This window comes from Mauremys mutica, chromosome 7 (genome assembly GCF_020497125.1).
Source record: "Mauremys mutica isolate MM-2020 ecotype Southern chromosome 7, ASM2049712v1, whole genome shotgun sequence".
Taxonomy (NCBI): Eukaryota; Metazoa; Chordata; order Testudines; family Geoemydidae; genus Mauremys; species Mauremys mutica.
In genome coordinates, this window is record NC_059078.1 from 108,765,009 (window position 1) to 108,787,897 (window position 22,889).

The 22,889-nt window shown below is 42.9% G+C and overlaps 1 protein-coding gene across 2 annotated transcripts in view; it reads right to left on the bottom strand.

The window, feature by feature from the left end:
• Positions 1-22,889, bottom strand: part of ZRANB1 (zinc finger RANBP2-type containing 1) — a 69,572-nt gene that overhangs the window by 10,284 nt on the left and 36,399 nt on the right. For both annotated transcript variants that reach the window (XM_045025964.1, XM_045025963.1), the window contains 6 exons: positions 19,388-19,575; positions 16,704-16,857; positions 14,724-14,795; positions 13,302-13,500; positions 5,606-5,726; positions 4,544-4,673 (listed from right to left, as the gene is read on the bottom strand). In XM_045025964.1, coding sequence (XP_044881899.1) covers positions 4,544-4,673; positions 5,606-5,726; positions 13,302-13,500; positions 14,724-14,795; positions 16,704-16,857; positions 19,388-19,575 — 864 coding nt within the window. The remainder of the gene's footprint in view (positions 1-4,543; positions 4,674-5,605; positions 5,727-13,301; positions 13,501-14,723; positions 14,796-16,703; positions 16,858-19,387; positions 19,576-22,889) is intronic.

Genomic DNA, 22,889 nt, shown 5'->3' on the forward strand with positions numbered 1-22,889 from the left:
CATCTGTGGGCTGGAACTAACGATATGTGGAAATATGCGTCCTTGAGGTCAAGGGTGGCATACCAGTGTCCCAGATCCAGAGACTGGATGATGGCAGTCAAAGACCATGTGGAATGGTAACTTCTTCATGAATCTGTTGCAGCCTCATAGGTCAAGAATGAGTCTGAGACCCCCTTTGGCTTTGAGGGGGTTGGGGGAGATTAGGAAACATTGGTAGTAGAATCCCTTGCCCCTTAGGTCCTGAGGAACCTCCTCCACTGCTCCCATGGCGAGGAGCGTTCGAACCTCCTGCATGAGGAGCTGCTCGTGAGAAGGGTCCCTGAAGAGGGATGGGGAAGGGAGGAGCAGCAGAATTGGAGAGAATATCCCACTTCTATGGTGCAAAGGATCCAGCAATCTGAGTTTATCTGGGACCATGCACAGTGGAAGTGGGACAGATGATTCAGAAAACAAGATGAAGGATCCAGTGAGTGGACTGGTGTGTTGCCCCCGGGCGCTCCCTCAGAAGGCTTGCTTAGAGCCTGATGACTGCCTTGCTGAGCTCTGGCCTTGACTGGGCAGCAGATGGGGAGGCTTATACCTGCCACTCCTGACCCTCTTCCTGAAGGGGTCCTGCCTAGGCTGGGGAGGGTAGAAGCATGGAGGAGATTGGGGCTTAAAGTGTTTCTGCTGGGTGGCGAGGCTATGATTTCAATGTTGCCCACGAACCCTTTAGGCTGTGGAGCTTGGAGTCTGTCTGCTCTGAGAACAGCCCCATGCCACCAAGGGGCAAGTCCTGAATTGTCTGTTGGACCTCTGGTGGAAACCCGACACCTGGAGCCATGAGCTCCTCCTCATGGCTATAGCAGAGGACATGGTCTGCGTGGCTGAGTCTGCTGCGTCCAGTGAGGCCTGTAAAGAGGTCCGTGCCACTGCCTTGCCCTCCTCCACTATGGCAGCAAACTCCACTCTGGAGTCTGATGGGACTAACTCCTTAAATTTTCAATATGGAGTCCCATAAATTGAAATTTTATCTACTGAGGATTGCTTGTTGGTTAGCAATCCAAAGCTGGAGGGCCCCTTGGTGGAGTACACCTTCTTGCCAAACGGGTCCATCTTCTTTGAGTCCTTTGATTATGGAGTTGGGCCCTGCTGCCCGTCTCTCTTTCATTCATCGCCACTATGACCAGCAAACCCGGCTGTGGATGAGTAAATAAGTATTTGTAGCCCTTATAGGGACGAAATACTTCCTCTCCACCTCCTTAGCTGTAGTGGAAATGGAGGCAGGAGTCTGCCACAATGTTTGGGTAGTGACTTTAATTGTTTTAAAGGGTGGCAATGCCACCCTGGATGTCTCCTCAGGGGTTAATATGTCCACCATGGGGTCCTCAGACTCTACCACCTCCTTGGCCTGTAGCCCCATGTTATGGGCCACCTTGCGCAACAGTTTTTGGTGCACTCTACCATCAATGGGGGGCAGCCCAGAGGACGAAGACCCTGCCACTGCCTCATCCAGCGAGGACGACGATGAAGCCATAGATGGTACCAGGCCCTCATGTCCCTCTGGCTCCCTCAATGCGTCTTGCTCAGTGCCATGCTGTTCAGCGCAGACAGCGGCTTTGGTACCAGTGGTGAAGCCAGGACGTGGACGGGCTCTGCACCGTGGACCGAAGACGTCTCGGTGCCAGGCAGCGGGGGATAGTCCCGAGGTGGTAAAGAGACACGTCCTTCTGAAATTATGGACTGGGAGCCCCTGGAGTACATGCCCTGGGCCCGAAGGTATGCCCACGGGGTCCACAAAGGCCCCTGCGTGGGCCCCTGCCACTGCGCCTGCCACAGCACCCTCCCCGCCTGTAGCGGCGCCACTCAAATCGGTGCCAACTGCACCTGGAATAGTAGGACTCTGCCTCCAAGTCCGATGACGGGGACCTTGAGCGTGGGGGATCATGGCAGAGCTGGAGAATGGTGCCACGGAGAAGGCGAGTGGTGCCATCATCGTGGGTTTACCTCTAGACTGCACCACACCTTGCAGTAATGGAGGTCTGTCTTGGCTGGTGGACAACTGCGGAGCCATCATGGCAATCAAGTTCCTGGCTGCCTCGAATATGTTCTCTGTTCAATCTCTTATACAACAATGGGAATTTTTGAAACTATCAGTGTGCTGTTTGTCTTGATGGAAATTGCTACGCTTAGCAGAGAAGCAGTAGCAAAGACATCATATACACGTCCTTCATCTCCATTCACCCTTAGGTGTTCATTTCCCAATCACTGAAATATTTATATGTTAGCATCTAGGCAAAGTTGAATGTACACCTCTGGACATACACAGATGTGAGTCTAACACTGAACTAGAGACCGTTAAAGTAACATTTACATTCATTCTACAAAGGCTGGGCTCTTCTTTACCTAGAAAGCCAAGCAGGAAAGATAGGAAATTGATCGAGGAATGCACAATTACAAGTTCAGTTAAAAATAATTTAAAAAAAAACTGGTCAGCATCTATTTTATCACCTCATACTACATAAACAAAAGATCAATCACACATAACAGCAAAGAGTCTGTGGAATTCATTGCTACAGATAGTTAGAAACAGATTGTAGGATGACCAGAAATATCTTTTGTAGTTATTCATACTAAAAGATGGGTCATCTAATTTCGTGCTTCAGAATAAAAGATATTGGCATGGGGTCAAAAAGGAATCTCTCTCTTAACCAACTGTATTCTATACAGAGGTTGAGGTAAAGTACTTGGCAAAACAATTGGCTACTGCTGAAGGCAAGATGCCAACTTTATGGTTCAATGTTTGATCAAGAATGGCAAAATACCAGAAACACTACCATTTCCTCTGCTATTCCAACCTTATTTTTTTTTTATTACCCCCTTTCATCTTCTCTAGCTACCTTAATATGGCATCTTACCTCTAGCCCAGAGGATGACTCCTTTAACTGTTCCTATAGACTGCAGCGCAAATCACGTGAGAGGGGGATGCTGTGGAGTGACAAGGCATGCCGCTTAGTCCTCAAGGCTACCCAGCAGATACCTTTGTAACTCCTAGCTTTTATAAGCCTGGGGAGTAAAAGTGGGAGTCCAGAGTTCAGTTTAGGTCTCCCACTTTGTTGTGAGACTATTATTTGAATGATGATCCCACCCACAATCCCTCCAATTTATAAAAGGCACTGAACAAACTCCTTCAGTGCATTTAAAATACAAATACATCAGTTTAGTTATAAACTGAATTATTATAAGTTCTAATAACCTGGTATACATGGAGCTAGGAATTCTAATTATTTATACTGCAATAATGCCTAGGAGCCCCAATCGTAGACGAGAATCCCACTGTGCTAAATGCTGAACAAACGCAGAATATACTACACGTATACCACAGATGAAGATATAGTTGAAACAGGTTTGGGGGACTGCTCTTTCCAGTTTAATATTAAAATAAACAAACAAAAATCTGTAGATCTGAGAAGACCAGAATATGACAAAAATTTCTACAGATTTCTGCTGGCCCTTCCATTAAGCCACAGTTAGAAAACTTCTTTAATAGTTTAACATGTAACTTTTAAAAAGGTACTCCTCTCCCCACAAGGAACTGGAAAGCAGGGAAATGCCCTTGGCAATTGCATCCATCTTAAAAATAAACCTAATAATGACAAGACTATTTGAATTTTACTAAGGACCCCAGTTCAGTCCAGTCCAGAACCACCAGGAATGTTCATTACAGTTCCTAGCTCTCAGACTTTTTCTATTAACCCCTTAACATTTGGAGTCAAGATTTCCCAATGATGCACAAACACAATGAAAATGCTAATGAGATGAGTTCTGTACTTGCTAAATCTAAAGTGGAAGCCAATCATTTAGAAATAGCCTGGACTATATAATTATGGTTAATAGTATTTCATTATGAAATTAATTTACTCCTTACCATTAGTGAATTACTTCATATTTTTAAAATCTTTGTTTTGTACTTCAGGCAAGGATCTTTTATAAGTGGTTTTCCATTACCTAAGACTCTGCAGAGTTCCATTAATCCAGTGTTTAGTGAAGCATTGCTATTGTTTCTCACATAACCATATTGTGCCATTATGTATTACAACAGGAACATTGACTAAACAAAATGCAGACTGATTTTCTGTTTTAAATGGGGGTAAGCTGCACCCCTGAAAAATCACTTTTTATAATAGTGCAGCATCACCTTCATTATTCTACACATTTCTCCTGGCTTATAAGAATGTAATAGTGATCCTCAATAAATTGAATGCAATTAACAAGTCTATAAAGAATGTATTAAGTGTCATTTAAAACATTCATCCTTCCACTCTGGCTGCACCCAACGTCTGCTGCCAGCAAGTCTTGTACTTCGATAATCAGCCTTCCCTATCAAGGAGTTAACCACTGGTTGAACGCACAGGTTTATAAGAATTAGAGGCTTAAAACAACAGCTACTTCTGTATAAATTCACTCCACCTCCCTTCCACAAGAATCTTATATCAAGCTGCTTTCAGACTCTTAAAACCCATTTTTTAAGAAGTACAAATTGTAATTAGGTATCGAGGCTTACCTTGAAAACGGGTATATCCTAACGTTTCTCCCCGGAAACTCTTATAATACTTTACTCCATAAACTATAATTGGTCTTCTAAGAATATGTGCAAGTACAAAAATGTGTGTCTGCTCCAAACTTGCTCCAGGCTATACCAAAGGGGAAAAAAAAAAAAGAATACTTGAAACAGAACTTTAATCTAACATTTACTTCTGTATGAACCCCATAAAACCAAATTTTTCTCCACCTAAAATTTTGCTGAAGTCTCGTTGAAGTCATGGCTGTCATTTAGATTTCCATAATCAAAACATTTTTCTGGAATGCTTCACTTGCAGGAAGTTTACCTATTTTTTCCGTGTTTTTGTTTTTTAAATACAACAGGCTTGTTCTGTGTTCATGTGTGAAGTTTTATGCAAAGTTTGAGCCCAAAAAAACTCAGATATTTGCAAAAAATAAAAAACAAATACTCCTTTTCCCCAATAATGGAAAATAAAATTTAAATTTTAGCTGTTCTAACACATCAGTAGAAGATGGAAATTTGACAGGGAGATAGTCTCTAGGTTGTAGATATGCCATTTAGAGAGTCTGAAAATATGGTTTATTTTACCACAGTTATAAAGGTTTAAAAATGCACTTGGCACATTTGCACTGGATTATGAAATGCAATCTCAATTTGCCAGTGCTTTAATGGTTCAAGCTCACAAAAAGTCTGTAGACATGTTCATTCTCTACGATTACTTAAGGTGTATGGGGAAGGAGGCAGGGCATTAAACAGAACAGAAACTGGTGCCTCATCTCTTACAAGCTTCATCCTACCAGATAAGAAAAATAGCATCAGTTTTGCTGAAAGGTTACCAGTAAACTCAAATTATAAATTCAATTTTCAAATACAGTTTCACAGTTTATTCTTGTGGAGAAGACCCTATCCGTAACACTTAGCGATTTCTGGTGTAAGAAAAATGGTTGATGTTTTCCTTAACCAAAAACTCTGGGCTAAAGCACGAACAATGCAAGTTTATGAAATTGCTCTTCAGATTCTACATCCCTTCCTAGAGTAAGATTTTAAAGAAAATGTTCTTACCTGACTAGCAAGAGAGAGTATAAACGCCCAATCTTCCTGCCACTGTTCCTCTCGCAGTGAGAAATGTAAACCAAAGCTTTGGGAGTACCATGACTCCCACTCTTTCCAACGGGTGTAAAACCTAGAACAGTGAGCAGCAAAAAAAGGATGTAAAGCAAGTAAGATAGTAGTTTGATTTTTGAGAATAAGTGAGTCATACAACAACTGATGGTAATATTTTAGAGTTTAAGAGTCAACATTTATGAAAGAATAGAATGGGTTTCCTATTTCCATCTTGCAAAAACAATTTTAAAAGAAATCTTGTGAAACTTTAAAATCTAAACTCTTCCATGCCGGCAATTTCCATTGGGCAGAAACAGACTGTGCATCAGAAAAACAGAACTCCAAGTCCCAAGGAGGCAGACCAGCTGTAGCTTACCTGTAAACAGTTCTCCAAGCAGCCATCAACTAATTCAGAGTTTGCATATGATTGGTCCTGTTTATCATGAAAAGGAAGCAACTAAGCTAATGTTTTAATACCATCTATGTGACGGCTGTATATGAACAAGCAGACAGTTAACCAAGCTGTGCTATTTTATGCATTTGTCTGAGAATACGCAGAGTCTTTTCAATTGGTGAATGTATAATGTTGTAAGAAGACCAACTGACAGTAAGGCAACAAGTTATCCTCTTCTCATAATTCTTTCCACCGCCATAGAGGAACTACTGGGATTGCTCAGCCGTGAACTTTGACAAAGACTATCCATAAAGTGAAATAGCTATCTTGTATTGTTTTATGAATTAAAGGAAATGATACAAGAGTCAGTCTGCAAATTAGCTGGTACAAGGCTGATCATCCCTGCCTAAGAAGCCACTTGATATCTGACTGAGTGGGATCGAATGTCCACAGGAGGCACTTATCGTAACTGATGAAAGGCTTCTAATGGCCAATTTGATACATCTTGCATAGTTTATTTTGAAGCCTTACTGCCTTTTTTTGGTAAATGTAGTTCCATAGGGAACAAACAAGGCATAGAATTTCATGTAAATTTAATGTTCTGTTTAAGGAGCAATTCCTTACTCTTCTCTCATCTGAAGAATGCAGATTTTCTTCTTTCAGGTGAATTGGTTTAGGACACAAGTAAAGTAGATATGTCTCAAATTCAAATGGATTGTAGTCCCCCCTCAGGTAGAAATCCAGAAGCTTTTTTAAAGAACGACTTTATCAAGAACAAATTGTATGTTAATTTCAAAAATGGGTAATTACTAAAATGTTTGAAATAGCCACAGATTTTTAATCACCAAAACACAGTTATATGTTAACATCTGTAAGATGCACCATATTCAAAAATATTCAGATATTGCCAAGCAGCATAATTACACATCTGTAAATTGTTAACCATAAGCATGACGTTGGAATGATTTGTAGCTGTCACTAGCAAACTAGAGATGCTTTTCTGTTCAAGAAGCCAGTTTAGGAGGGCATGCAGAAAAACATTGCCAGAAGTTGTGTGGATCTTTCAGTGCTGCCAGTAAAAAAAAACCTCAGTGATCCTGACCCCCGGAGACTAGACTTCAGTGCAGAGAGGACAGAGGGTGGGTCATGGAATACATGTCTGCATCACATCTTGAAGAACCAGAGTTACAGTAAGTAACCATTTCCTCTTCGAGTAGATGCAGCCATGTAGTCCACTTACATGACTTACAAGCAGTTCCCACCCCAGAAGGTGGGCTCGGAGTCTACCTAAACAAGGACTGCAGGACAACCGTACCAAAACTCCATCCACCCTGGAAGATGTAGTAATGGCATAATGGTTTATAAATGTACATATGGATGACCACATAGCAACCTTGCAAATGTCCAATATTGAAATGTCACTGAGGAACACTATTGACATTGCTTGTGCTCTAGTAGAACGAGCTCACGTTCTACGAGAGCAGAGGAGATGCAGCTGAAGATATTTCATATGCAGCCTTGATAAAGGATGTTATCCATTTAGAGATTGTCTATGAAAAGACCACTTGACCTTTCATATGATCTGCATGAGACACAAAGACGAGGCAAAACACGAAACAGGCTAGTCCTGTCCAGATGGAAGGTTAAACTTCTTCATACACTGGACATCAGGTGATGATGCTGCTCCAAAAATGAATGCGACTTAGGAAAGAACACAGGTAAATATACCGTCTGGTACAAATGAAACTTGAGAAACCACTTTAGATAAAAATTTGGGGTGTGCTCATAAAGTAACTTTGTCCTCGGAGAATTATGTAAAAGAAGGCTCTGCCATCAGAGCCTGCAACTATCACTCTTCTTGTGGACATTATCGCTACTAGGAATGCAGGTTTTCTGACACAAAAGCGGACAGGGACAAGATGACCAGGGCTCAAATGGAGGTCCCATTAAAGCCGCTAGGACTGTGTTAAGGTCCCAGAGAGGAACAGACACTTGGACTAGAGGATGGAGATGATACCCTTTTAAGAATCTTGCTACCATAATATTGGAGAAGACGGGGTTTAAACATTGTCTACTGCAGGGGAAAAGATCCTCAACAACGATCCCCACATGTGGTGCTTGCTGTGCTTAGGCAAAGCCAACATCAAGGAGTGGTATTCGATTTGCAAATAGTTCATGACAGACTCAGGTGGCAAGGGCTCTTTGTCTAAAGGAGCATCTGCTTGAATAGGCCTGCTGCAGCACCAAGGCCTACACTGGATCGGAGGTTGCCCTCAGGTTGCAAGAATGCTGCCACTTCACATTGTGGCCACTCCAGGTCCTGTGGGGACTTGTCTGCCTCCTCCAGAAGGAGTGTGGACCAGCACAGTGTGAATGTTGGCATACAGGATGGAGTAGGTCCCATCAACTGCTCCCCAATACAGTGCAGGGAGGGCAGGGACCCCATACCACTGACTCCAGTTCTGGCCTTGGAGTGACTGTTGAGTCCGCTACTGACAAGGGCAATGTCAACACCAGCTATTTCTGTGCCAGCAGCATTTCAAGCAGCAACTAACCTCCTCTGCCTTTCTGACCCGACCTCTCCCTTAGTTCAGGACTCTGCCAGGCTGCATCATTTATGGCCTTGTTGGCTGGGTAGGCCGCTGAACTTGTGGGTCTGTTGGCCGAAAACCCCAATGTTTCTTTTCTTCAGTAAGTGGAAGTGGGGCCGGTGTTGGGCTCAGCACAAATTACCTCCTTGGCACTGGGAACTTCTTTGGTACTCCCGCTTTCAGTGCCACCAATATTACTGTGGTGGCACTCGCCGCCCTCCACTTCAGCACCATTAGTCACCTCAGTATCTCTGCTGATTTCAGAGTCGACACCACTCGATTTTGAGGCTCCGTTCCATAGAGGGATCGTATTCAGAAATTTAATCATTCAAGTGTTTCACTTCAGCAAAATTTATGAAGATTCCAACTTGCTGGCTCTTCCTGTTAATCGTCGTCATCTTTGTCTTCTGTAGACGATTTTATCAGTTCCTCTAACTCTTCGTTAGTCAATGTTTCTCTATGGCCTCATAGAATTCTTCAATTTCTTCCTCAAGGATGTCGACTAAGCCATACCACCCACTTGCCTGGCCACCTGAACAGTGTGTTTCACTTTTTTGTCAATGGTCGGGAAACCCTTAAAGTCATTCACACATTCTTTCCATAGGTTTTGCCAACATGCATTGACTGTTTCAGGCTTGATTGCTGATTGCATCATTTATATTAAACAGGCAATGGATGCAATGTTGAAGGATTTCCGACACTCCATCACATTAAGATTGGGATCAGCATCCATAGCACTACATATCCATGAGAACGTAAGCCTTGTGTACGTGGCCTTGAAACAGCAAATGACGCCTTGGTTGAGAGGTTGGAGGTGGTACGGGGGGTGGGGGGGGAAGAGAAGTCTTCAACATCGTTATGCGCAAACCGGAGTGCCTCAGGGTGGCCAGGAACATTGTCCTCTTGTTGAATTTGTTTGGAAAATGTTGGCTAAAAACAGTTTAGCCATTTCTAAAAATGAGGCTAGGGAAAAATACATTGTTTTGCCATGTTAAAAAATTCTGGCAACCTTTTCTCTGAGAAGATCTAGTGCTCCCCTGCTTTGGAGCAAGGATTTGAAATTTGGCAGGGATGGTCTCGGTGTCAGGGATGTTACTCCTGGGGGAATTCTGCACCACGGCACATGCACAGAATTAATGTTTCCCCACAGTTTTGTTTGTTGTTTTTTTTTAAACCTCCAAAGGAAACACATTCTGCCAGAGAGGCTCCGCAGTTACGCCTTTTGCCAACCTGGGGCACCAGAACAGAGGCAGGCGGCTCACTGGCTGTAGCAATCAGCAACCGATCGGGAGAGTGAGAAGAAGCTACATTCCTCACAGGGCAAGGAGGCACAGGATATGGGGGAGAGGGGGACAGACTGGGTCACACAGGGCTACTGGAGTTCAGAAGGGCTAGTGGGGAGACAGAGCGAAGCAAGAGCTGAATGGGAGTGGGGGTGCACACAGGGGAAGGGTATGCAGGGACACATTGGGTCGGGTGAAGATGTGCCTGACTGATTGACCTCCAGTCTCTCCCAGCCAGGGTCTCCAAACTCCCTGACAATTCCTCCCTCCTGCCCTCCCCCCCGCCCTGAAAAACCTTTTCCATACTTCTCCCACCCACACCCAGCCAACAACCCCTCCAGGTTCACTCCCAGAAATTACTTCCTTCTCACTCAGCAACTCAGTTACCCTGACTCCAAGCCTTTGCACTGCTTGTGAGGGGTGTGGGAAATATGTTTCTATATTATAATTTAAATGAACTATTATTCAAAGTTCTGTATTAATATGTCTAGTAAGGAATTTGTCAAAAACATTTCCTGAATCTTTATTCTTGTCTGTTTTGTTAGATATACTTGTCGACAGGTATTTTGAAATAAATTACCAAAATAACTGAAAATGGCATGATTATATTGTTATTTTGACAAATAAAATACGCAGAATTTTGCAGATTTTTAAAATATTGTGCACAGAATTTTTTATTTTTTGGTGCAGGATTCCTCCAAGGAGTAGATGTACCTTGTGCTGCTCCCGTGAAAATCCAGCCAAATTTGGGTAAGTTACAAGCCATTGGCAGGGGGAAAAACAAACAAACAAAAAACCCACTACGGTTCATCCATTCTCACCAGATATTAGCTCCAGTTTCACAGCCATTCTGAAGACTGCGCACATTGGGAATGCTTCAGACAGAGGCTAAGGAGGCCTTTCCCTGAAATTGCAGCTCTTGGCTCCTTGCAAGCAGTGCCCAGGCACCAGAATGGAAAGAAGGGACGCTGTCTCCCCTTTTCTCTCAATTGTACCCCTGCTAGCACCCAAGCATAACATAACATAAGAACATAAGAAAGGCCGTACCGGGTCAGACCAAAGGTCCATCTAGCCCAGTATCTGTCTACCGACAGTGGCCAATGCCAGGTGCCCCTGAGGGAGTGAACCTAAAAGGCAACGATCAAGTGATCTCTCTCCTGCCATCCATCTCCATCCTCTGACGAACAGAGGCTAGGGACACCATTCTTACCCATCCTGGCTAATAGCCATTTATGGACTTAGCCACCATGAATTTATCCAGTCCCCTTTTAAACATTGTTATAGTCCTAGCCTTCACAACCTCCTCAGGTAAGGAGTTCCACAAGTTGACTGTGCGCTGCGTGAAGAAGAACTTCCTTTTATTTGTTTTAAACCTGCTGCCTATTAATTTCATTTGGTGACCCCTAGTTCTTGTATTATGGGAATAAGTAAATAACTTTTCCTTATCCACTTTCGCAGCATGCAGAAGGAAGTTGTCCCTTCTGTATTTGACTCAGGCAAGACCATGACCCCACGGAGTAACCTGGGACCAGGAAGAGGTTACAGACAATGACTGAACAAAACTGGGAGCCGAGGGGGGAGAGGGAAACTGGAATTGGCTGGGCAAGAAGAGTTGGAGCCGAGGTGGGAAATGGGGAGTGATGGAAAGAGACTGGACGGCTAAAAAAGGTGTAGGGACAAAGATAGGCTGGGAAAGAGACAGACCATGCGGCCATGGATGGAAAGAGACTGGACAAAGAGGCCAGTGAGATTGGACAAGGAACTGTGGGGGAAAAGAGACAGGCGGACAGACTCAGAATGCTGGGCAAGGAGGCTAGCCACAAGACTGGAGGGGCTGGGGGGAGGGGGGGAGGAAAGAGACGAGACACGACAGAAGGGTCAAGCCTGTGGGGAAACAGGCAAGAGTTTGTGCCCACTAGAGACTATTCCCTTCTCCAGAGACTGGAATGGAACCCTTGATTCCCTAGTCTCACCACTTCTGTGCGGTCAGCAAATATCTGTAAAATCCACTGGCAAAGTATCCAATTCCTCCTCTACTGCTGGCCCACAGAAGATGAAAACCTACTACTGCTATCAGTTTCTCCATTAGCTCAAATGGCAGAAGTCAGTATGTTGGATCTAAAGGTCCCAACCCTGATGATGAACCAGGTGTGTGTCAACAGAATCCATATGATGGAATTTGTCTTTTTAGTTCGCAACCTTAATCTTTTTCATGTAGGGTGTTTTTAAAACCGTAATTTCCTAGGTTCTTAAAAAAGTTAGGAAGTGCCAGAATTAATAAGGTTTTCCATGCAACCTTAATTTGGCCCCCTTGTGAGCATATATATTATGATACAGTCTTTGGTTACATGACCACATTTTTTGTGGGTGCCAAATCTGAGATATCTGGGATCTGATTTGCATAAGTGCTGAACATTCACAGCTACAACTGAAGTCAATGGGAGCGGGACTTCAAACATATGCAATGCTATTACAATACTAAGTACTCTGCAAAATCAAGTCTTGAGTGTTTCAAATTGGGCAGTTAGAATGATGGATACTTTTCACCTTAATTTCTCTGTGCCTTAGTTCCCCATTTGTAAAATGGAACTAACACCAACTTTGTGGCCTCACAGTGATGCTATGAAAATAAGTTCATTAACATTTGTTAAACAAAAGCTCAGATTTTATAGTGATACACCCCACAGAAAAGCCCATGAGGACATGAATAATTCTGTTTTCAGAGCAGGGTTTGAATACTGTGCAGTAAGGCAAGCATGAGGCCAGATGTGGAACAATGGAGAAAACATATTGAAGAGCTCCTCATCCAGTGAACATGGTCCATTCCATGCACTGAATGAGATGGGGAAACTATGGGAAAAGTGACTATCATAATGCATATGGCACAAAAGGGACAAGTTAAGGTTGCACAAGCAACTTTAATTCTCACGTTTCCTAACTTTTGAGTTCTTGACTTTGCAACCTGATGTTATTTTAACATATATTTTCCACACGCTAAAAACTAAGTTACTTAAAAGTTTAGTTACTATATAAAGAACTAGCACATACGGGTCCAGAATAAGCTCACTACACTTCACAATGTGAAAGCTGCAGTAATCGACATACTATAGCTCGTGGTAAGGACATTGTGTGGAATTTAAAGCACTGAAAATAAGAATTTTATTTGGTAATACAATTGACTTACACAATATACACGTTTTTGGGTTATTTATTTTTTGGGAGGGGGTTGTTTTTAAAGATAAACTAAACACACATTTCAACTGTGCTGTAATTCATCCCTTTTATTCCACATAATTAAATATAAATCCACGAGTTCATCACTATATTACAATCGATGCTACTGGAAAAATATTCCTGAACTTAACATGAGAAATTTACCAGCTTACCAATGTGAACAGTCATGTAAACTGTCATGGAGAGCTTTCCGTAGCACCGAATCCTTGTCATAAATGCCCCAAGTAGCTTGTAGTACTGAATCAAGCAGGCAGTCCCCTGCAGTCCGATTCCAAAGTGCATATAGTCTACTATCCAAACGCGTACCCAATTCCAAAGACCAGTTTATAATGGGAGATTCCTCTTCTAGTTCTACAATACAAGAAAAATCCTAAGTAAATGTTACTTGCAATTAGACTCTTTTCAACATGAAAATCTGTATTACAGGTAAACTGGTTATCAGAAAATACTATACAATCAACAATTTACATATATCTATTCACCTTAACATTACAAAAATAGATGCACTAAACAGGGTAGAGCTGAGCTCCCTGAACTAAACACTGTGGATAAAAAAAAGCAGACATTCAACTTAAAAACCATAATTTGTTTCAAGAGAGCTACTCAAGTGGAAAGATTGTTCACCAGTTTTACTTAAACACAGGAGAGACAGAGAGAGAGCATTGAAGAGCTCATGACCTTCAGAAGTTTTTAGACTAACAAATTCATAGGTTTCACAAATTTTACCAGCACCACAGCGCATTTTCTTTGTCCCTTCAGAAGTACTCCTAGTGTTAAAGTCAAATCTCTAATCTTTATATTAAAAAGGTAGAAATTTGCCTGCAAATGCCAACCTATCCAGCATCAAATTTTGTTTTAAATATAGAATTTATGTATTATTACAAATTAAATAAAATATCGCTTTAATTGCAGATAGCAAGACTTTAGGGCTTAGTTGTAATAACTAGGGCCCTGCGCAGATACAAAAAAAATGTGTATCTGCAGATTTGCAAGTCTCTAAACAGCTCCACAGGTCACAGCACAGCAATGGGCACTGGGGGAGGGGGCGGCTCGGCTCGCTTGTCCACTTTTCACAGGGGAAAACCCCTGCCCCTTCCCCTCTTTTTCCTCCCCAAGGCCCCACTCCCCCCGGCCAGGCCAGTACGGAGCCCAGCTGGGGAGCCCGGGCCATGAGACGAGCCAAACTGGCACTTATGGGGAGCCGTGGTAAACCCTCCACCTGCCCTGGATGCAGGGCCTGGGGGGGCAGGGACTCAGGCCGGGGGCTGCTTGCCTCTCCCCACCTGGCCCAGGGCAGGTGGAGGATCCGCCATGACTCCCCACAGCTGCCCGCCCCTTATCACGGCCGGGCTGTGGTGCCAGGTCGGTGAGAGCCATGCTGGCAGCTGTGGGAAGCTTGAGTCTCTCCACTTGCCCTGGTGAGTCTGTGCTACAGCTCCAGAGCCCTGCACAGATACAAAATTCGTATCCACATCCAAACTGCTATCTGCAAAAATGGACCACAGATATAAAGTGGATAGCCACGGATTTGCAGGGCTCTAGCAATAACACACTCTCTCTAGAGAAGTACTTACCTTTCTGAACATCCCTATCAAGTACTTCATCAAATAACTTCTCTTGGACTGTTTGTGGTAAGTCTTCAATATCTGGAAAAGGAACAATGAATAAAATTGCTTAACACCAACACATTTAAAAATGGAGGCGTACTGATATATGGAATGTGTGCAGTTATTGATTAGCTGATTCTTACTGTTCACCCTCCTTAACCACTAATTCCTTAACAAGGCTTTGCTATTTTCCATTCAGCTATGTGTGGCCCAAAGCTCCAGATCCCAGACTAAGCTAAAAATCCTTTATGCTGGCTTGTCATGGCGTTCAAAGCACTAAGGGACCTGACACACAGGATTTCTGGACACCTGTAGGATCACCAGTGATCTCCTCCAGTGGAATCAGTGAAGTAGGGAACCAGATGAGAAAGCAAGAAATAAGTAGAGAAGAAGAGTTTTTCCATATCAGTCTTAAGAAAACCTTGCTCTAGCGCGGATGGTAAATGGCAAGTTGTTTTTCTAATACCATGGACACCAAGTCCAACACGCTGTTACTTGCCTGCATACCCTTTAGGAAGGGCCCACGGCCTTTAGGAAGACCTACTTCTGCAACAAAAATGATTGTATTCTGTGGTAAGGCAAATGGTTGTTTTATGGGACAAATTTTCTTATCCTATGATGTGATAAAACATTGATGTACAAAGTTTGGAGCACATCAAATATACTTCAACTGAGATAAATAAGGGCAAATTACATAATTACACTCCTCAAAACTGAAATTTTATAATAAAACGAGTTTCAGAAACTATTTTCACTTTTGGATATAGGCAACCTGTTCTGTTCCAGTGGGCTCTGCATATTAATTTCGCATTGTGAAAACATTCAGTTGTACTTTCCCCGAACCCTCCCACGCCTCCCAAAAAAAACATTAAAGGAAAGTTATTTTTAAAAATCTTTAGCAACACGACACTATCAGATTGTCTGCTTCACATTACATGACCCACTGAATCAGAACAAATGAAGTAGCCATAAATGCTACTTTTTGCAGTGGGGAACAATTCTGTTGTTGTGAGATAGGAGTACAGTGGACCCCTACTTATGGTCATAGTGCACTACAGCCACTGTTTACCTATTGTTGGAAAAAAATAGCTTAAATGACTGAACACAAAATGGAACAGAAAAAGTCACTATACAGTTTTCCTCACAAGGATTCAGAAGAGGAAATTCTAGACAGATAAGCATATTACAGTAAAAGCTGTGTTATCTGGCAGTTTACCAACCGGAAAGCTCTAGAAACCACCATTTCTGATCTCTCCCAATACAAATCTTCATTAGGGTTGCCAGGTGTCCAGACCAGAAAACCCAGTCAAAACGCAGTCAAAAAGGGACCCCTGGCAGCTCCGGTCAGCACCATTCACCAAGCCATTAAAAGTCCGGTTGGTGCGGGGCCAACAGGCTCCCTACTTGGCTCTGCGTGGCTCCCCAGAAGCGGTGACATGTCCCCGCTGCTCATAGGCAGAAGAATGGTCACGGGGGCTCTGTGTGCTGCCGCGGCCCTACCCTGAGCACTGGCTCCGCAGCTCCTGCAGGTGGAAGCAGTGTGCAAAGCTGCCTGGTGCACCTCTGCCTAGGAACTGCAGGGGCATGTCGACGCTTGCGGGTAGCCATCCGAAGTGAGCGCTGCCTGGATGTGGCACCCCAAAACCCTTCCCGTGTCCCAACCCCCTTCCCCGAGTCTCCCTACCACACCTAAACTCACTCCCTCCATTGGAAAGTATAACTCTTAGTTAACCAGAATTTTTGACTAAACCACCACCCCCCATTCACGAAACATGCCAAATAACAAAGCTTTTACTGTATCAAGAGCATTTTTAGGTGAGCGGACAGCCAGACCTAGAAGCATGTCCTCTGTACTTTCATAATCTAGGGTCACGGTAGTTTGTAGTTTCACACACAATTAAAGTAACAAAGGCATCATTAACAAAGTGAGGAGCATTTCATAATTACCTGCAGGTAATGTAAATGTTACGAGGTCAGTTAAAAAATAGCAAGCAAAATCTCCCTTTCGTTGATGAAGAGACGCAGCAATTTCACGCCGGATTTGTTCTGTAAGCTCTGGACACACCATTGCTGGAATGCACTTTGCCGCATGTTGTGATACCTGTAATATAACAGACTTATTTCTCCTGATAGCTATTTATATTTAACCAAAAATAGTAAGAAGCGTTAGGCTTTGGATAACATTTCATAGAAAACGTTTTGAGGAAAAGAGGGATAGAGTAAGTATTTAAAGTTGTTTATAAAAAAGGAATCTGGAATAAAAACAACTCTGAGGGAAAAAGTGATCCCATCAAGACAGATGCAAGGTGGTCACAAATGAGTGTAAATATGAATCTTCTCAAAGACATTACAAATAAGTCAACAGCTATCATAAATGGAGTGAATGCAAATATCGTTTACTCATTATGAAGCTAACAGGCACTAAATTGACCACCACATAACAGCCTTGCTTCCAGCAAAAAATGAAATTGAACAGATGGCTGATGGGGTGGGGTGGAATCAGATAACAGAAGCAAACAAAATGATAGTTCATAAAATGCTGATCCAAACTCGGCTGAGGCCACATGGTGACAAAAGGAAAAAGCCTGATGTTATGGATGGGCACGGATTACAATTTAGTATCCTCATGTAAATTTCTTCTTTGCTTCCTTATATTACATGAAGCAGCAAAGAATCCTGTGGCACCTTATAGACTAACAGACGTTTTGCAGCATGAGCTTTCGTGGGTGAATACCCACTTCTTCAGATGCAAGTGGTGGAAATTTCCTGGGGCAGGTATATATAAGCAAGCAAGAAGCAAGCTAGAGATAACGAGGTTAGATCAATCCGGGTGGATGAGGCCCTGTTCTAGCAGTTGAGGTGTGAAAACCAAGGGAGGAGAAACTGGTTCTGTAATTGGCAAGCCATTCACAGTCTTTGTTTAGTCCTGAGCTGATGGTGTCAAATTTGCAGATGAACTGGAGCTCAGCAGTTTCTCTTTGAAGTCTGGTCCTAAAGTTTTTTTGCTTTAGGATGGCCACCTTAAGATCTGCTATTGTGTGGCCAGGGAGGTTGAAGTGTTCTCCTACAGGTTTTTGTATATTGCCATTCCTAATGTCTGATTTGTGTCCATTTATCCTTTTCCTTAGAGACTGTCCAGTTTGGCCGATGTACATAGCAGAGGGGCATTGCTGGCATATGATGGCATATATTACATTGGTGGAAGTGCAGGTGAATGAACCGGTGATGTTGTGGCTGATCTGGTTTGGTCCTGTGATGGTGTTGCATCTTATATTACATGGAATTCTATACCCCATACTGAATACTTCCCATTTCTTACCTCCCACTTGCCAGAAGTCTAATAAGTGGGGAAATGACTCTTTACATGGACCACAATATTCTGAAGGATTCTGGCCATCAATGGCAGGAAAAAAGTCAAATATTAACATCGGGTACACATCTGGACTACACAATGGAGATATTTTAAAATATTTGAAAGACATGCATTTTAAAGGGGTCATTCTGACAAACCTAGGGAACAGTATTACTACTATGTGCTAGGGTTCCGTACACATTTTCACAACTATGGCAGGTAAAAATTGCTACTGACAAAATCAAAAATACAGGATTTTTCAGTGAAGCTAACTTTGTTTTAAATCTATCCATCAAACCAGTTACATACGCGTCCCTCATCACTTAAATGTGCAGTTGCATGTACTAACTGCACAAAATTTCCCACTAGTCGTTTCTTCTGCTGCTTTGTTCCTCACCCCCAGGCTTTAGATATATTATGTGCATCTCATCCCCCTTCTCCCACACACTAGCTTCCTTGGGAAAGTTAATCCCCCAACCCTGCGGGGTAAGAGTAATTTTTCTCATTAAATTGTCCTTTAAAAGTTGCGTGGATTCCTGATTCAGCTCTAAGCAGGAAGGGGCGTGAACTGAGGCTCTGTTGAGTAATTCTTCCCTGAAAGGAGGTAGTTTTGAAAGTACACAAGGGTGCCTCTAGGTGAACTTCACGTATCATCTGACCCATCTGCCCTGTCTGTTCAGGCCTAATTTTTAGGTCCAACTTGGACCAAAGAACACCTAACCAAGTGAAGCAAGTTGTTCTCCAATCCACCCGCAACCCTTTCCACCAAACCAGAGCCACCCACAACACTGTTGCCCTCTGCCTGTCGAGTCATTTCTCCCCTTCCTGCCTGTGGAGTTGGCACAGTTGCAGCTGCATACCTGCTCCTGCCATGTGCCACCCCCTGCTGCGCTGTGTGCACTGTGGAGCAAAGGCTGCTGCAACTCCTCAGATACAGCAAGTGTTTGTAAGTGTTTTGCTCTAGTGGCAGTTCCTTTCCCCCAGCCAAAAGCACAGGAGGCAGCAAAGTAGTTTACTTCCACTGCAATAAGGTCAGGAAGTATGACCAGACTGCTTATATCTTAAAGTTTCTTGTCAGATATGTGGATATGACAGTCTTGCTCTTTTAAGAGAACTACTGCTGCAAAGGGGAAAAAAGAAAAAAAAGGCACAAAGATGCTACTCATGCATTTGTCTGTCTCCATCACCTAGCAAAGAAAGTCACACTGCAATGATTGCAAAATGTGGTAAGGTTACGTAAAAACTTTATTTGATCTAAACAAGGGCCAAAGTAACTCACCTCTGTAAGCAAAATTGCTAGCATATTCTGCCTTTGAAAACGTATAGCCAGATGTACAAGTGTGTATCCCACATCAAAAGCAGAAGGGCGATTTAGCAGGCGTACTTCATCTGCTGTAAGCTGGCGTGCAATATCTCCTCCTGATGACTTATATGCTTCAACAGCAGCTAAATCACCTTCTACAACTCCTGAAGACACACAAAGCACATCATTATCATCATCTAAAATGAAGTTATGATTCTGGATCAAACTACCCTATTTCACACTTTCCCTATGCCCGTTGGACTCCAGTCTTTAACAAAAGCAAAATTGCTCACACAGCTGTTTTGAAGTGTTCTGCAGTCTTGCACTGACCTTACCCCACCAGACCAGTTCCATGCTCCAGCAAGCATATGCTAGGACACCAAGTCAGAGTAGGAGCCTGTGATCCAAGTAAAGCTTGGTGTTGTGGACCATCAGATGACACACTTGGTTTAAATATAGTACATAGCCCTTACATCTTACTATGGATGATGAAAGTGGCCACTCATCATAAAATTCTATTTTGACAACTTTGCCTGCAGTTTAACTTAAAGCCTGTCAAAAATCAGTATACTCTGTATACTGTATGCAAGAGTTTGTTTTGACAAATCCCTTCAAACACAACTTTTTAAATCTTGCCATTTATCACAGAAAATACTCTTGTACAAAGAAAATGTAATGTGACATTGACATTCCATCCTAATATACAAGATAAGATGGAAGAAAAATTTAATGTGGAATTGCCTTTCTAATACTTAGGTCATAGATAATACTTACTGTAACTCCTTGATCAACTGTCATGTAAAGTATTTGTATAAAATATTTATTCTGTGCTTACAAGTACAGTCTTTCTAAACACCAATATTCCCTTTTTAAACCAGTGGCACCTGTCAGTAACCAAGATGAAAAGAAATGCATTTGTCTGTTTCCGTGTACACCAGCGGTGGTTGAGCCCCATACAGCTCTTTTACAGTTAAAGTGCGACTCACAGAGCCCCACACATCCGGTCCCTCCCCTCAACCTACTGCGCACGGGGGCGGGGGGGGGAAGGCAGAACTTGGGGCTTCTGCCCTGAAGTAGGGATGTAAAAAGATTAACCCGCCTTAATCATTAACCCCCACCCAGGCTGTGCCAGCCCCACTGGCCCCATCCCTAGCCAGCCGGATCAGCTCCTTCATTGGTAAACCGTTTAAATGGAATATTTAACCACTTAAATGGTTAACTTCTTAAATGGTATTTACATCCTTACCCTGCAGTGGGGTTAGGAGCTTCTGACAGAGACAACTGGTAACCTGCTGAGTGTGTGTGTGTGTGGGGGGGGGGTGGTTTAAAGGTTCAGGGCCCACCCTCAGCAGCCCCTCCCTGCGACTCAAGGTGTTAGTTCCGTGTGAAGAGGTAGTGGTAAACAGCTAGGAAGTGCAGGGAGGGGCCGCTTAAATTATTTACAATCTTTAAATAATGTCAGCACAACTCTGTGAATGAGCCTTACTTAACTGCTACTGCAAAGCCAGCAGGGACAAGTCATGCAGCAGCTTCTAAAAAGTGTCTTTGGAAGTGATAACTAAGATACGAATCACAGCAATTGCAGGCAAACATTGCTATGATTAAGGATATGGTCCAACTTTCATTTCAACAACCCTTTTTCCATGTGTTCATATTATTTCTTTGGGCTGAAAATGTCTATGCTTAACATTTTTAAAAAGGCGACCTGCACAGGAGTTTAATTTGTTTTAAGTTAAGCTACTGCCTTTCTCCCTCCCCCCCTTCTATGATATATAAAGGTAACCTGACAGTTATAAAGTTACAAAAACAAAACAAAAAACCCTATCATGTACGTCAAGTCTGGCCTTCCCTGGTTTCAATAGAAGACCTCTTTTGGGGCGTAGGTCTTGTTTATATTGAACTATCAAAACATTTCCCACTAATGTCAGCAACACTCAGAGCATTAGTGCGGACACCTCACTAGCATATTTTTCAACAATCAACATAATGTTGAAAATTGTGTCAGCAGCCAATTAGCCAATATGTTCTAACCTTAACACCTGGCCTACACACTGGTTTTGTACCAATTTAACTGTTTTGATCTGGGGTGGGGTGGGTGTTTAACCAAAATAATTAAAATGGGTACAACTTCTAGTGTCAACAGCTATGTATACAAAGGTATCCAATATCAATAGATTTTCCTAAATGTATGAGAATAACTACATTGATATCAGTATCTTTATATCAGCAAAACTGTGTCCACACTGGTGGGGGCTGAACTGCTTTAATTATAATGGCATGGTAAAAACAAGATAATTTTGTGTATAAAGTTCTTAGAGTGGGTTTGTGGGGTTTTGTTTTTTTTTGCTGTAGATTACTTTTTTTTCTTTTAAATAGGAAAAAGCTAAACTGAAAAGAAAGCACTTTAAAATAAGAATGTAAACACACAAACTTGAATTCCAACTAAATTGGATTAAGAACACTTTGTTAATCAGGTGTAAGACTGTGCATAGACAAGACCCCAGTTTAGGCAAGGACTTAAACTAAAAGCTTTCCAAGTTCAGGGTTTCTGTACTTATGCAGATGGCAATACCATGTTAAATAGGGCTGTGTTCTCATTTTTATACAGAGAAAATGCTTCACCTACTTAAGGAAGTTGCTGTGCCTCACCCTTTGAATAGATGACAATTAGCTTAATTATTGCTTGAATTGCCTGAAGGGCTCCAAGTACATTTACATGGCCGTTTTCAGCCCCACAGCCCAAACTCCATAAGCCCAAATCAACTGACCCAAGCATTGAGACTCAGTGCCCTTGTTTTTTCTTTGCAGTTTAGACATAGCCCAAATCTACCTCCCTCCCTGGGCGTCTGCATTCCCCATCCCCACTCTGAACTCCTTGCTCCATTCTCTTTACCAACACTGCACATCCCTTGGCTGCTCCTCAGATTTCTCTCCCCTCTCCCTGCTCACCCCATACCACTGGTTCCCAGTCTCTGCCCAGCGAGCCCTAATCTCTCCCCTACCTCAACTCTCAATCTCTCCCTAGCCCTAGGCTCCTTGTCTTAATCTTCTCAACACACACACACACACACACACGTCTGGTTCTTGTTCCCTCTGCATTCAAATCAGGTAGCTTCCTCCTTCACACTGCTTGGGCATCAGCAGAGAAAGGCAAAGGATAGAAAGGCTCCCTGCTCAGTACAGTGCCCAGCACACAACAGCCCAGAGCGGCAACTGAGGAAAAGTCCTGCTCAGTACCAGGTTGGAACATGTCAGAGCAGTGGACTCTGGAGATTTTAGCTACAAAGACCTAGCAAGTCTCTACTGACCACATGCAAACTGCAGTTTTTCCAAAAGGTTTCAACCGAGCCAAATTTGGGTAGATTTTCACCTAACAGCAAAAGGCATGTTTCCTGACACAAAAGCTGCCCTCTGCCAAATTTCCAAGTCCCTACTCCAAAGGAGGGTACTGAAATTTCTCACAAAACAATTTTCCCCT